Here is a 12593-nt window from a genome sequence, read left to right as displayed (position 1 = left end):
TGTCTACTTCTCTTTGGCACTTCTTCTTTTTTTTTTCTTTCCACACAAGGGGACAGAAACAGAGGGGCAGAAGAAGGCAATCGTCTTTAAAGGGAGTGCCACTTGACTGGCCACTTCCTTCTAATCTAATTCTCTATTCTGTCATTGAAAAGCTATTTTTACAAGAGGCCAAAGGAAGTCTATGAGTTAACAAGAACCATGCACAATCAGTACACACAGGACTGAGAAGGCACACAACTCCCACCTGTGAATGACGGACGTCGAGCACATCAGACGAATGTTGCTCTTCGTCACAGACGCTTAAGCATGAAAAGAAAAGAAGGGAATCGAAAGACATTGCATAAAAGGCGACGGTGATGCTGGTGGTTTCTCATTTTTGGTAATTATTTGTATTATTGTGCGCTTTTGAAGTCTTCCTTCCACTACAAACCCTCTAGTTGTCTCTGCTGGCCAGGGGAATTCCTGGCAGAGTGATTTTTGAGACTACAGGACAGAATCACATTGCCAGGGATTTCCAATGGCTGACATGAAGAGAGCGGCGGCTTTCTCGCAAACGCGCCACGCAGGAGGCAATTCGCAAAACCTCCCATGTCGTTCGCACTCGTGACTCCAATTTGCATAGTCGCATACAAATCGCAGTGTCACAAACAGATGCTCGTTCTAAGCCAGGCTGTGCGGCAGCAGGACTTAACCCACATGTGAACAGTGAGTGTCTGCCATGTTCACAGTGGTTAAGTTCTGCCGCCACAGGGCTGCAGCCTGCCGGGGGGGGGGGTCCTGTAAAGGTCAGGGAGGGGCCACACTGCATCAAACTGCTACTCTCCAAATCAACGCCAGACTTCAGACAAGTGCGGCCAAACATACAGCAACAAGCCACTCAGAAATTGTTGAACACGGGCCATTTTATAGCCTCCAAAAATAACCCCATACCGTGCTCTGTATAAGAGGCTTTGTATCCGCTTGTCTTCTTTTATCAATGAATTAAACTTGGTTGCCCTCACGTTCAAGCAAGCACGTATAGTTCATTGAATGCACACTGTGGTGAGGCGGCACCGCCGCTCATTTTCGAAGATTACTGTCAAGAATTGCATCACAAGAAATCCTTTCTTACCAGCCGGCCCTCGGGAGCGGGGCTTTGCTTTTGTTTAATTTTCACTCAAATATCATTTTAATTAAAGAGTGTGTCATTACAGAGGAGGGGAAAGCATTGATTCCTTGAGGCTACAATGATTTGTTGACTTTCTTTCTTGATGGGCTATCCCAAACTTAAACACACACTAAATTGCTTGTAAATTGACAGCGCGAGTGACTTGACGACGTGTGCGTTTGACAGCAGGGGACTCGCACGGCTGAAGCTCATGCACTCCGGCCAGAAGGGATGGATGGGAACAGGTAGCACACGGCCTGTGAGGTTTGGGTAATAACTGCTAATTTGTTGAATTAGCTGAAATTGTCCAGCTTCTGAGTGCGAGTGTCTGCTAAATGTCAGCTGTCTCATTAGTGCAGAGGTCTGCTCTTGTTCCCGTCGGGCAAACAATAAGTCATCTTGGGTCGCCGGTGTCATCGCGAGCTGCCAGGATCTCTCAGGGATTATGTGTAGTGTGGGTCTGTTTTATTCTGATTTGATTTACAATTCTACCTGTTGCATGAGCATCTGTGTCTGTTTTGACGTGCATGTGCGTGTGTGTAGTCCACCCCCCCCCCATCCCACCCCCTTCTCGCACCCTGCTGGGTCGGCCTCCTGTGCCTGCTGTGCTGATAATCAGTGTGTGACGTCGGCTGGCTCAGTTCAGCAGGAACAGGGGACTGTTCTCATTTCCACACAAGCATACACACACTTTAATACCAAAAATGACAATATCAAATGTAAATATCCTGATGTATGATGCATGTTCTTTATTGTTGACTCCTTTTGTTTGACTACAGAGTCCAGCAAGTCTGGGTTTTTTTTTTTTTTTTATGAGATGCCACACAATATGAATTCATGTTGTGAATTAAACATATTACCTTTTTTGTATGTGTAGTTTTTTTATCTGTTCATGCATCTGCTACTAATATTTCTCCGTCACCATATGTGTAATGTAGAAAGTTGGACATTCATCATATCTAAACTGAAATAAAATATATTTTGTGGATGATTGTTGGGTTTTTTTGTGACTGTCAATTTTTGAGGTTCTATGAAAACTAAAAATAAAATTCTATTTCAATGACATATTGTGTGTCCTGTATTTTACTATGATTGTGTCTGTAATCTCACCAACAATTTAAGGCTATAAAATACACCAGAAATATCACTAAGCCGGCCTTCATCTCTGCACCACTGAAATTAGCCCTAACTTTAATTATCCTGATTCATCTGTTTATATTGCTGGTTCACTTTGTACATTATTGTCAAAACCCAAAGGCCTAACATTGATTGTGCTGTTTGACACTCTCTGTACATTAGCTGTCATGACTCAGTGACTCCCAAAATATCAAGACAAATGATGGAAATCAAGTTTCAATCGTCATAAAAAGGTTTTGCATAAAGCACTCAAAGCTGAAACTCAACTGTCCAAGCATAATGAACATTGAACTGTCAAATCCTATTTTTGTAATTGTTATACATACCTGATTTTTTTAAACTATTAAATTCCATTTAATGAAAAGATCATTTTTAGCTTCATTCATATGCTTTTATGTTTTTATCAAATTATGCAGATGAAGGTAAAACATTTTAATCATGTACAGTTTGTTTGTGAAAATAAAGTTAATGCAATATATTAATGAAGTCAACGCCCCTCCGTTCTGCCTGAACTTTCAATGTTTCACAGATTTAGATTTTTGCTTTACTTGAAAACCAAACTACAAAGAAGAATTTAGTTTATTTATCTTGTAATAATACAACAATAGAGTTCTATTTTTTTTAAATTTGAGAATTTAAGAAAGAAAATTTTGTGATGATACATTTTTTCATAGTGATTTAGATATTAAACATCATGAACTGGTGATGGCTGGTGAAAAACTAAATTAAAGCAAGGTAACCTTAGCATTGACTTGTACAATAGTGCGTAATCATGTTATCCATACAATTTCTCAGTACTTGTTTTGAGTGGTGTCACAACTGCACTCCTAGGAAGCATTTTACTTATTTTATTTTACAAAAACGTGTCATTGGCGTCCTTAAATTCAGAGCAACTGGGAAAACCAGCAGACACATACAAAAATAAATAAGTGTTTTGAATTGAGTTGTGTTGACTGATATTTTGATAAACTACAATAACTTATAGTTTGCTGCAGTGCAAACAAATAAGTAAAACAGTAATAATATAATATTCCCACTTGTTGCTTTTTGACGCTGCAATTTCTTTAAAAAAAGAAAAAAAGAAAAATCTTTGAATTTAATCTCAGGTCAGTCCCTACCATGACTTCACTTTCCCGTCACCATGGCGCCCCGACACAACCCGGGTTTGCCATGGTTACAACCATAGGTTACAACAGTCAGCTCTCGTCACCGTGTTTGTCCTCCGCTGGTGGTTGCCACGGCAACAGAGACACATGGCCGTCATCAGCCTCCGTCGGCTGCGTCAGAGGAAGAGACGGCGGTTCAACCGACGAGTTCCCGTTTTTCAGGGAAAATGTGAAGAAAAAAACAAAAAAAAAACACCGCACCATCACCTCTTACCTCCAACTGCCATCCAAGCTAATCTTTTCCCGCTTTCTATACATTTATTGCTCCATTGTTTCCCCCTGTACATGATATTTATCTTTCCACCTCAGCCTGCCCCTCCCTGCTCCTGCACGTGTCGCTCCTCCGCACGTGCACGTGCACTCCCTCACCTGCTGCTACCTGCGCGCGCCGGCCAATGAGCTGCCCAGGTGTGGGTCCCCATGGCAACACATGGGGTGGAGCTAAGAAGCCGCTGCAATGCGCAGACGGTAATCACAAAAGGTGGGTTTGGTTTCAGGAGTGGAGAAGATACAATGACGTCACATATTTTATTATTTGTTTTAATTGACGCTTTAGTGTAAAACTGGAATGCAGCCTGAGCGACAATGCACATGGCACACACACAAAAAATCTTGCAGGCTTGCTCAGAAAGCTAATTTAAGATGACTCAGACAAAATTGTATAGTGTCCATTAAAACACTCCCATTTTCTTCTGGAAACTGGGAATCATAATTAAATTTTTTAAGTAGGGCCTAGCATAACAAGACACACTGAAACAGTTGCCAAGAAGAAAAAAAAAAAAAAAAAAAAAACACAGCAGTGTACATCAGGTAGAAATTGGCAGTTCCACACTGGTCCAACCAGAAAATGCAAAATGTGCAGATATATTGGCAGATATGTATTTTGTGTGTGTGTGTGTGTGTGATTTCGCCCTCCACACTACCCCACCCTGCAGCTGGGCAGCAGGTCAGCTCTCCCTCTTCTTCACCTGCTTCCAACCTGGCGTTTTTAGTTCTCCTTGTGGAAAAAAAAAAGCCGCCAATCTGGCCAAGAGAAGACATAATTGCCATTATGACTGCTGCAGAGCTGCACATCACACAGTGTACTGATTGTTCTGCAGAGGGGGGGGAGGAAGGGGACACGACACTGTCTGCTCTGTGCAGACGCCACACAATATTATCATAGCGTGACAACGGCTCATCCAAACTCATACAGGGTCTCTTCCTCCGGGTTTTTTTATTTTACAGCCCTCACTAATCTTACAGTTAAGCACAGAGCAAACATGCCGTTTCTATAGGAATAAACATCTCTACGCTGCCTTTAGAGAAAAGTCTCTTGACTGTCAAGCCTTGGATAAACACACACTGGCACGGTGCCACCGCCAATAGGAAACGATAGAAGGGCTGAAAAAGCAGTTTGAACCTGAATGGGAACGCCCAGTTTGTGTGGCGGAGCACATGAAACTAAGGTTTCACGACAGTTGACCTTAGCCCAGGTCCAATTCAAAGAAATGTGAGAAAAAGGGTCACCATTCCATTTTTTTTTCTTTTTCTAAGGGGAAATATTGAAACTAGTCTTGGAAAACAGGATTTAGCGAACACAGATTTTTAAACATAGAATATCATATTTCCATTCTGGAGACAGCGAGTACAGCAGTGACTGTGTGGATGATACAAGATCCCACATTGGCAACAGGAAGTGTCCATTCCCATAATAGCAAACTGATGTATTGCAGTGGGAAAGGTCTCCATCAGTCACTTTATTTTATTTTTTAATTGTGGAAGATTCTGATGTTAGCAAAGAGGGGAGAGACTGAGAGCTCCACCTATATACGTAGTGTACCCTGTGCCTGCGTGGATAAAGTGTGTGTGAATGTGTGTGTGCGTGTTAAGAGCCAGCACTAACCACATATGCACAAGGGGAAATGCTCCTACATGCCTCTCATTGGATTCTCACAAGAGGCTTCAAAGTGATTAAGGGGAGCTCAGCAAGCAATTTTTTTCACCCAGCATTCATCACTCACTCGGAGAAGCTTTCAACAACCCCCCCCCCCCCTCTCTTTCTTCAGTCTCTGACAAATTCTGGCTGCAGCAAGACGACTGTTTATTTACAACTGAGAGTCTGATTGTTTGTGAGCTGAATCAGAGTCTGGAGCACAGAAGGGTGTTTGAGTCTCACAATAGCAAAACAAACAGGGTATAAAATTCAAGGTTTATTGTATCGGGTAGAGTTTACAATAATCCAGTACCACTTGACCCCCCCCCCCCAAAAAAAAAAAAAAAAACACTTTTGATAGCTATCCATTCTCTGTACAGTTGTCATGCAGTGTTTTAAATGAGTTAAATATGGTGGTTAATGGGTTTTCATACTGGTCAGAGGTGTTCTTGTCCAGGACTGCATTATATTCTAAACTATCATACGCTCTTCTGCCATGAGTAATTGCAGATTTTAGATCAGAGCTATAACTCTGATTTACCCTGAAGGTAATAAAGTGACCGCTGTATGCATCTCTTCACACACGCACCAACGGTCATTCAGCGTTTGCATCCCTGAGATGCAACTGAGGAGCTTTGAATCCAGTCAGTGATGCCAAGTTGTAAGACTTTTTATACAGAAATGATCCTCAACATTCAACGAAACCCCACTTTGCCCAGACTAAAGACTGCTGGAGTTGGAATCAATCCCAGCTCACAATGAAAGGAGAAACATAACAAAATAAAATGCAGGTAGATTCTGGACAGCCTGCCGGTCCATTACACAGTGACAACTTCTCACACACACATTGACTGTAATGTAACCACATGGGCAGAGGGACAACATGGAATCTCAACAGAGAAAGACCCGAGAAACCCAAGCAAATAGGTAAAAACATCTACTGAGATATTTGGAATCGATGCGCTTCAACTCACTGAGTGACATTTTGTACATATCTGATGGACGACTTTGTAAAATCACCCAAAATGACCACCTTTGCACTTTGCAATGTTGGGAGCCATCAATTTAGGGTTTTTTTTCCCAATGATGCTTTTATGTTTCTCTTTGTAGTAAATTCACCTTTCATGCAGAAAGTGCTTATTTTCCATTTGCTGCTGTCTGTATTTTTATTACTTCATAAAAAAGCACATTTGATTGCCTTGTTGCTGAGCTGTTAGGGGAAAATAAAGTTGCCTTTGTTTCTATTTGCTATAGTAAAATCAATCGATCAAAGCAATCGATCAAAGCAAAAAAAAAAAGTACGTATTACTCTACATAGGAATCACTTACATGCCATAGCAGTGATGATAAGGACAAGGGGTGATAGAAAATGGACAACTTTTACCAATAATAATAGTAATTCCCTATGCATCCTCCTATGGCGAAACTGACATAAATTAACAAGTTTGCTCCAGTCACTCACACACCTCAGCTAAACCCTGACGCACTCGAGACAATCTTTGGTGTATCCAGCAGCATGATAATAATGTCATTTCAGCTATCTGAGTGAGGAACGTTAATAAAAAAAAAAGAAGCACTTTTTAAAACAAATACATATTGATCTGGAAAGCATTAAAAGAGCAATCCCTCAACGTTGTTTTACCCATTCAATAAACCTTTTGGTCAGAGCACCAGTATGCATGATGACCTTGAAGCACTGCTTCATTGGACTGAGCCCACTTCGGACCGGGACGTTCAGTAGATCGGCGGTCGGCTGAGCAGAAAACGGAACAATCGGAGGAAGAAAGCCGCTTGTTGTTTAAAGGAGCGTTCAAGGAGTGGGCCTATGAATCGGATTTCTTGCTGGCTGTGAGCTTGCCGGCGTGCTGAGCGAAGGTCTCGGCCACGATCAGAGGGAAGACCAAAGTGGCATCTGCGTACACCTGAAACCATAAACAGAGCTGTGTTGACCAGAATGTTCCTGGATGTAATTAAGGGTCCTGGGTACACTCAACCCAGGGCAGATCTTCAGTCTTCACAAGTTCTGGCGGCGCCAGGGTGCTGCGCCGCAAACGCTGCGCTTGTACTGCCACCGTGAGGCCGAGGCTGGCATCACATGTGAGTTTCCTGAAGGACAACAGGAGCAGAACCAGGCGTCCTGCAGTCCTCCACTTTTAACTAATAGCCCCTGGCAGGTGTCTTAAAAAGGGGGGATAAAAGGTTCACACCAGCGAGGCTGAATACACTTAAACCTCCAAGTCCTTTTCTGTATTGCTTTAATTTATTCCAGTCAATTTACTCTGTACTTCATTGTATTTATGTTGTAATATGCCTGGCAAGTGCTGTCTGAAATTGTATATGTTGTTTGCCTTCAAATGAAAAAACCTTTTATTTAATTTGATTCGCAATTGATGAAACTGTATGAAATGGGAACCGATCTTTAAAGAATCAATGTAATTAATAAAAAAAAAAATTTCTGGGAACATCACTGAAAGTATTGATTATGTCATGTTGGCACAAATCCTGGTATGACCATTGCCAGAATCAGCGGGAACACGATTGGTACCTTAACAGGTTTGGCGTCCGTTCTGATCTTGCCCCAGGACACGGCTTCGTCGGGTCTCGCTCCAGAGTCGGAGCCATCGAACTCCTGGCCCGTGTTCACGTACACCGAGTAGTCGGCGCCGTTCCTCTGTGGGGAGACGAGAACAGAGACAGCAGTGTCGTAAATTTGTGTGGACATTTCTTTTTGCAGAATCAAACTCGTGTTTATCCAACTTTATCATGATTTACTCCGACATGACTGTTTTGAAATGACCCATTTTAGCATTTAAACTAGCATTTTAAATGCATGGATTAATGTGAACGTGGAGAGAGTGAATTATTTCCTCACTGAAATCTATTCGATACATGCTGAAACAACACGACATGCATCTCACTTTAGTATTTAGGTGATGTCAAATACTGACAGCCATCCGAGTTTATCAGCTTTATTTCATTCACTTAAGCGGTTGCGAGGTCAAGTATGAGTAAATAAAAGGAGACAGACGATAGTTACCATGAGATTAGCGTTGGCTATATGATGTTTGACCAGCCCTCCTCCAAGAATGATCATTCCTGTTCTCTTGGCAAACACTGCCTGACTGTTCATCTTGCGTATATCTGAAATAAAGACCACATCAATGATTTCTTTTTTTTTTACTGTCAACATAGTGCTGACCAAATTCTGCAACGCTGCTTGCGCCTACCTTCAACTATGTCCAGAATCAAGCCAGGGTTCTTAAACGAGTGAAAGTAGATCATGTCGCCCAGCGACCCATCTGTAATCGCAGGACTGAACACTGGGATGTCATTCTGAAAAAGAACATTGCAGCATGCTGACTGGCACAAAATAAACTATTAGTATGAGCTTAGTGCTACTGTTAAAAATGATCCGGCTGGTTCTCCTCAAGTCTTCAGTCTGACCGTTTGTGTATGACACCATAAAGAACTCACCTTGTAAGCCCAGTAGTAGACAGACTCGATATTATTTATCTCTTTGCCAAGGCGATGGATCATTTTGGAGGGAGTCCAACGGGTGCCCTTGGAAAAACCAGTTGAGAAATTCCAATGAAAGAGAGAAAAAAAAAATACAAACATGTCAACACACGAGCCGATGAGCACCACCCAATTCAAATCTGGGCGCACGTCTCGTGTGAATGTGGATTTTCTGGTAGTCGGGAGGTTGGGGAGAGTTCTTCTCTGTCTAAAGATGATTTTGATCTCTCGTCAAGTTAAGAGGCCCAGCAGAGACTGGACTTCCCCAGGAAGCTCGGCTCACTCATCTCCCACCAATTAGTTTCTATGGTTAACTGTATTATTGGATGACCCCCCGATTTACTGGGTTGGGACTTCCTGATATAAACTGGGATTAGAAGATGAATGGATCCAGCACGTCACTGCTATTTCTTACCTCCGTGTTCTGCTCCAGCAACATCTGATCCAGGATGGGCATCAACCAGTCTTCAAATTTACAGTAGTTATCATTGGGCACCAGCAGGTTTCCAATTCTACACAAGCACAGTGTAGGAGTGAGTGACACATTTACAGCAACAAAAGGAGCAGAGTCAACCCCTTTGTGCATTGTGCCAGGTAAACATGACATGACATGATATTCTGTGAGAGTCACACAAACAATAGATCCAACATTCACTATATAAACCAGCTTCAGGCCTTCTAGGAAGGTTTTGGAGTGTTTATGGGATTTTTTTTTGGTCCGTTCTTACAGGACATTTTGTGAGGTCAGACATTGACGTGAGAGAAGAAGGCTTGGCTCTCAGTTCCCGCTATAATTTAGCAGAAAGGCGTTCTATTGCGTTGAGGTCAGGTATTCCAGCTATTCCAACAATAAACCGGCTCATCCATGTCTTTATGGAACTCGCTTTGTGCACAGTCATGCTGGCACAAGAAGGGGCCATCTCCAACCTGTTCCCACGAAGTCTGGAGCATCAAATTGTCCAAATAGTCTTGGGATGCCAAAGCCTTCATACTTCCTTTCACTGGGACTAAGGGGTTTGAGCCCAACTCCTGGAAAACAACCCTACACCATAATCCTCTTGCAGCATTGTGCTTTACACCGCTGCATCCGACTCTTTGTATTGTGCTTGGTGATGTGCCGCTTGGACGCAACCGTGAACCCTCAGGGAAGCTCTTTACGCATGGTTCCGGAGCTAATCTGAAGATCACATGAAGTTTGGAGGTCTGCAGCTAATGACTCTGCAGAAAGTTGGCCGCCTCTGCACACCATACGCCTCAGCGTCCGCTGGCACCACTCTGTGATTTTTCATGGCCGACCACTCCGTGGCCGAGCTGCTGTTGTTCCCAATCGCTTCCACTTTGTTACAACCATTAACAGCCGATTGTGGAATATTTTGTCGCGAAGGAAAGTCAGGGCTGAACAGGTGACATGCTGTCACAGTGCCACGTTGGAAGTCACTGAGCTCCTGAGAGCGACTCATTCTATCACTAATGTTTGAAGGAATAGTCTGCATGCCGAGATGCTTCATTTAATTTCTTCATGCTTCATGCTTCAGCAGCAGGCTCCGACAACCGCAGTGTAAAACAGAACGCTACCGGAAGTCATTCGTCCCAACAGCTGTTAGGATATTTAACAACTCACTGTAAATGTCCTACATGTACCATTGACACCTGCACTGAGTACATCTCTTTTACCTATCTACACTGTGTGTATAGCAATCCTGACAATTTACTCTATTTTTAGAGGATCTTTTTCTTTTTGCTGGATTGGTTTATTTTTTATTTTTATTTTTACATATTCTATTTTTGTGCTCTTTTTTGGCTCTTGTTAGATATTTACATATGTTTACATATTTTAATTCCTTAATTGTATAAGTTCTGCACCTTTTACCTTGAGCTGTTGTAAGTTTGTGTTTCCCCCTGGGGAGGAATAAAGCTCTCTACTCTACTCATTTCACACCTGTGGCAATCGACGTAATTAGAACACAGACATTTGGCATAATAGTGTATGTTGTGACTCCAAAGGGTGCAAAAAAAAAAAATTGAAATCCACACCTGTTGATGCCTTTGAGACGGAGTTCTTTGCCTGGCAGACTGAAGTCTCCCAGGTATGTGTGAGCCAGACACTTGATCAAATCTTCTTCAATGCCTCCAGCTGTGGTTACAACCACATCCACCTAAAACAAAGAGAACACGTATCCATCAGGTGCCTACATAATAAAAATGTATGAATATTTGATTGATTAACTTGAGAAGGACCAGAATTAGTTACGAGTCTGTACCATTTTGTGCTCAACCAGGTAGCGGATGCTCTCTCTGACTCCGGAGCTGATAAGGTTGGAGGTATATCCAAGAAAGATGGTGCAGCCTGTCTTGTCGGGGGACTCATATAACTGTTCACCCTCATTTCCTTCGCATGCCTCCACTGGTTCAAGACGCTTCTCTATCTGTGAGTGTGATGTTATTCGACAACAGTTAACATCACAAACAAGAACTATCAGATTGTATTGAAGCAATAAATATCATAGGTTTTGTAGATCTTGTGTTTGTGAATCTACTGTTGTTAAGTAGGAATGATTGTTTGATGTGCCTAATGAAAACCTTGTACTTATTCGTGACAGCCATTCCTCTCACCATGCGGTTGATCTCCTGAATGGCCAAGCCCAAGCTGCTGCCCTGAAAGCCTGTGGTGACATAGGATTTCAGTAGTGCTGGATAATCAATGCCCTGGTTGAAGTCATAGCCCTTGATTTTGAGCATGTCTTCAGGTAGGTCACAGCTGGGCTTCAGGACAGCTTCCATTGCAACAGAAGGGGCGTGAGCTGCCATTTTATCTAGAAAAACATGACACAGATGATCAGACGACAATAGTCCTTCCAAAATAATCTGTGGCGCTTCTGGAATAGTGAACACTGACAGAGCTGTATGATATTTGGCCACTCATCCAGGGTGTATGAATGAAGCAAGAAAGATGAATAGATGGATGTTGGGCTCCTACAAATAAACTCATAAAGGGTATCTGATTGCATCAGAGATGCAATTTCTCACTTGTGGGACTAATACATGTTTATCTTAATTCTTCCTGGAGGTCCTACTAAGAAGAGAAATCCAATCAGATGAAATCTGAGGAACATTTAACACTACATAAGCATTATATCACATTCGCAGGCTTCAGCATTAAAGCTTGCCATTTAGCTTAAAAAAAACATTTTTGATCAGCTGTCTCTGGGATGGTAATTGTTATTAAATAATATGTAGCACAACTTCATGGATATGAATCATGTATATAATGACGAATACATGACAAACACATGGAGTCTCGCGTTAGCTTCGGATATTGACGCTAGTTGCAATCAGGGAACCGGATGAAATCTCAACTAAACGTCGGGAAGTGGAGACGAAATCATACCGATCGTAGTAAAAGTTGATGAAAGAGTTGAAGCAGCACAACATAAAGCGGCCTCGGTGTGTTACAGACCAGAGGTTTATCTTCCTGTAAACAGTAAACACGGCATGTGCCCTGGGCGAAGGAGCAACTCCGACTACGGAAAACGCGAAGGTACAAATGCGCACGACAACGTGTATTTGCATACAGGCCATGTTGGTGACGTCATCTTCCAGCGACGAAAGTTGCGACTGTGTCTGTAGTTCTACAGCAGACAACCTGAAGAAGTGTCAACACCGCCGGATTGTTTTTGGTTTAGAACGCACACTAGATTGGTGATTTTACTTG

General features: G+C 42.4%; 1 protein-coding gene across 1 annotated transcript; it reads right to left on the bottom strand.

Moving 5' to 3' along the window:
- Nucleotides 1-5736: 5736 nt before the first annotated feature.
- dhps (deoxyhypusine synthase) lies at nt 5737-12397 on the bottom strand. The gene is made up of 10 exons (XM_080511766.1): nt 12270-12397; nt 11495-11694; nt 11143-11307; nt 10916-11037; nt 9297-9393; nt 8840-8926; nt 8593-8698; nt 8403-8506; nt 7911-8036; nt 5737-7287 (listed from the first exon to the last, which is right to left on the bottom strand). The coding sequence occupies exons 2-10, from the start codon at nt 11687-11689 to the stop codon at nt 7189-7191; spliced, it is 1101 nt and encodes a 366-aa protein (XP_080367892.1). The 5' UTR covers nt 11690-11694; nt 12270-12397; the 3' UTR covers nt 5737-7188.
- Nucleotides 12398-12593: the final 196 nt, after the last annotated feature.

The sequence above is a fragment of the Blennius ocellaris genome (genome assembly GCF_963422515.1).
Source record: "Blennius ocellaris genome assembly, chromosome: 16".
NCBI classification, from domain to species: domain Eukaryota; kingdom Metazoa; phylum Chordata; class Actinopteri; order Blenniiformes; family Blenniidae; genus Blennius; species Blennius ocellaris.
Note: the sequence above shows the minus strand (reverse complement) of the source record. Positions and strands in the feature narration are given on the sequence as shown.

Bases quoted from the DNA above. Each gene is read 5' to 3' on its own strand.
- dhps (XM_080511766.1), bottom strand. From the start codon at position 11,689: ATGGCAGCTCACGCCCCTTCTGTTGCAATGGAAGCTGTCCTGAAGCCC. The intron at 8,927-9,296 runs GTAAGAAATAGC...GGTTTTTCCAAG, and splicing joins TGCTGGAGCAGAACACGGAG to GGCACCCGTTGGACTCCCTC. The intron at 7,288-7,910 runs GTACCAATCGTG...TTATGGTTTCAG, and splicing joins CGGACGCCAAACCTGTTAAG to GTGTACGCAGATGCCACTTT.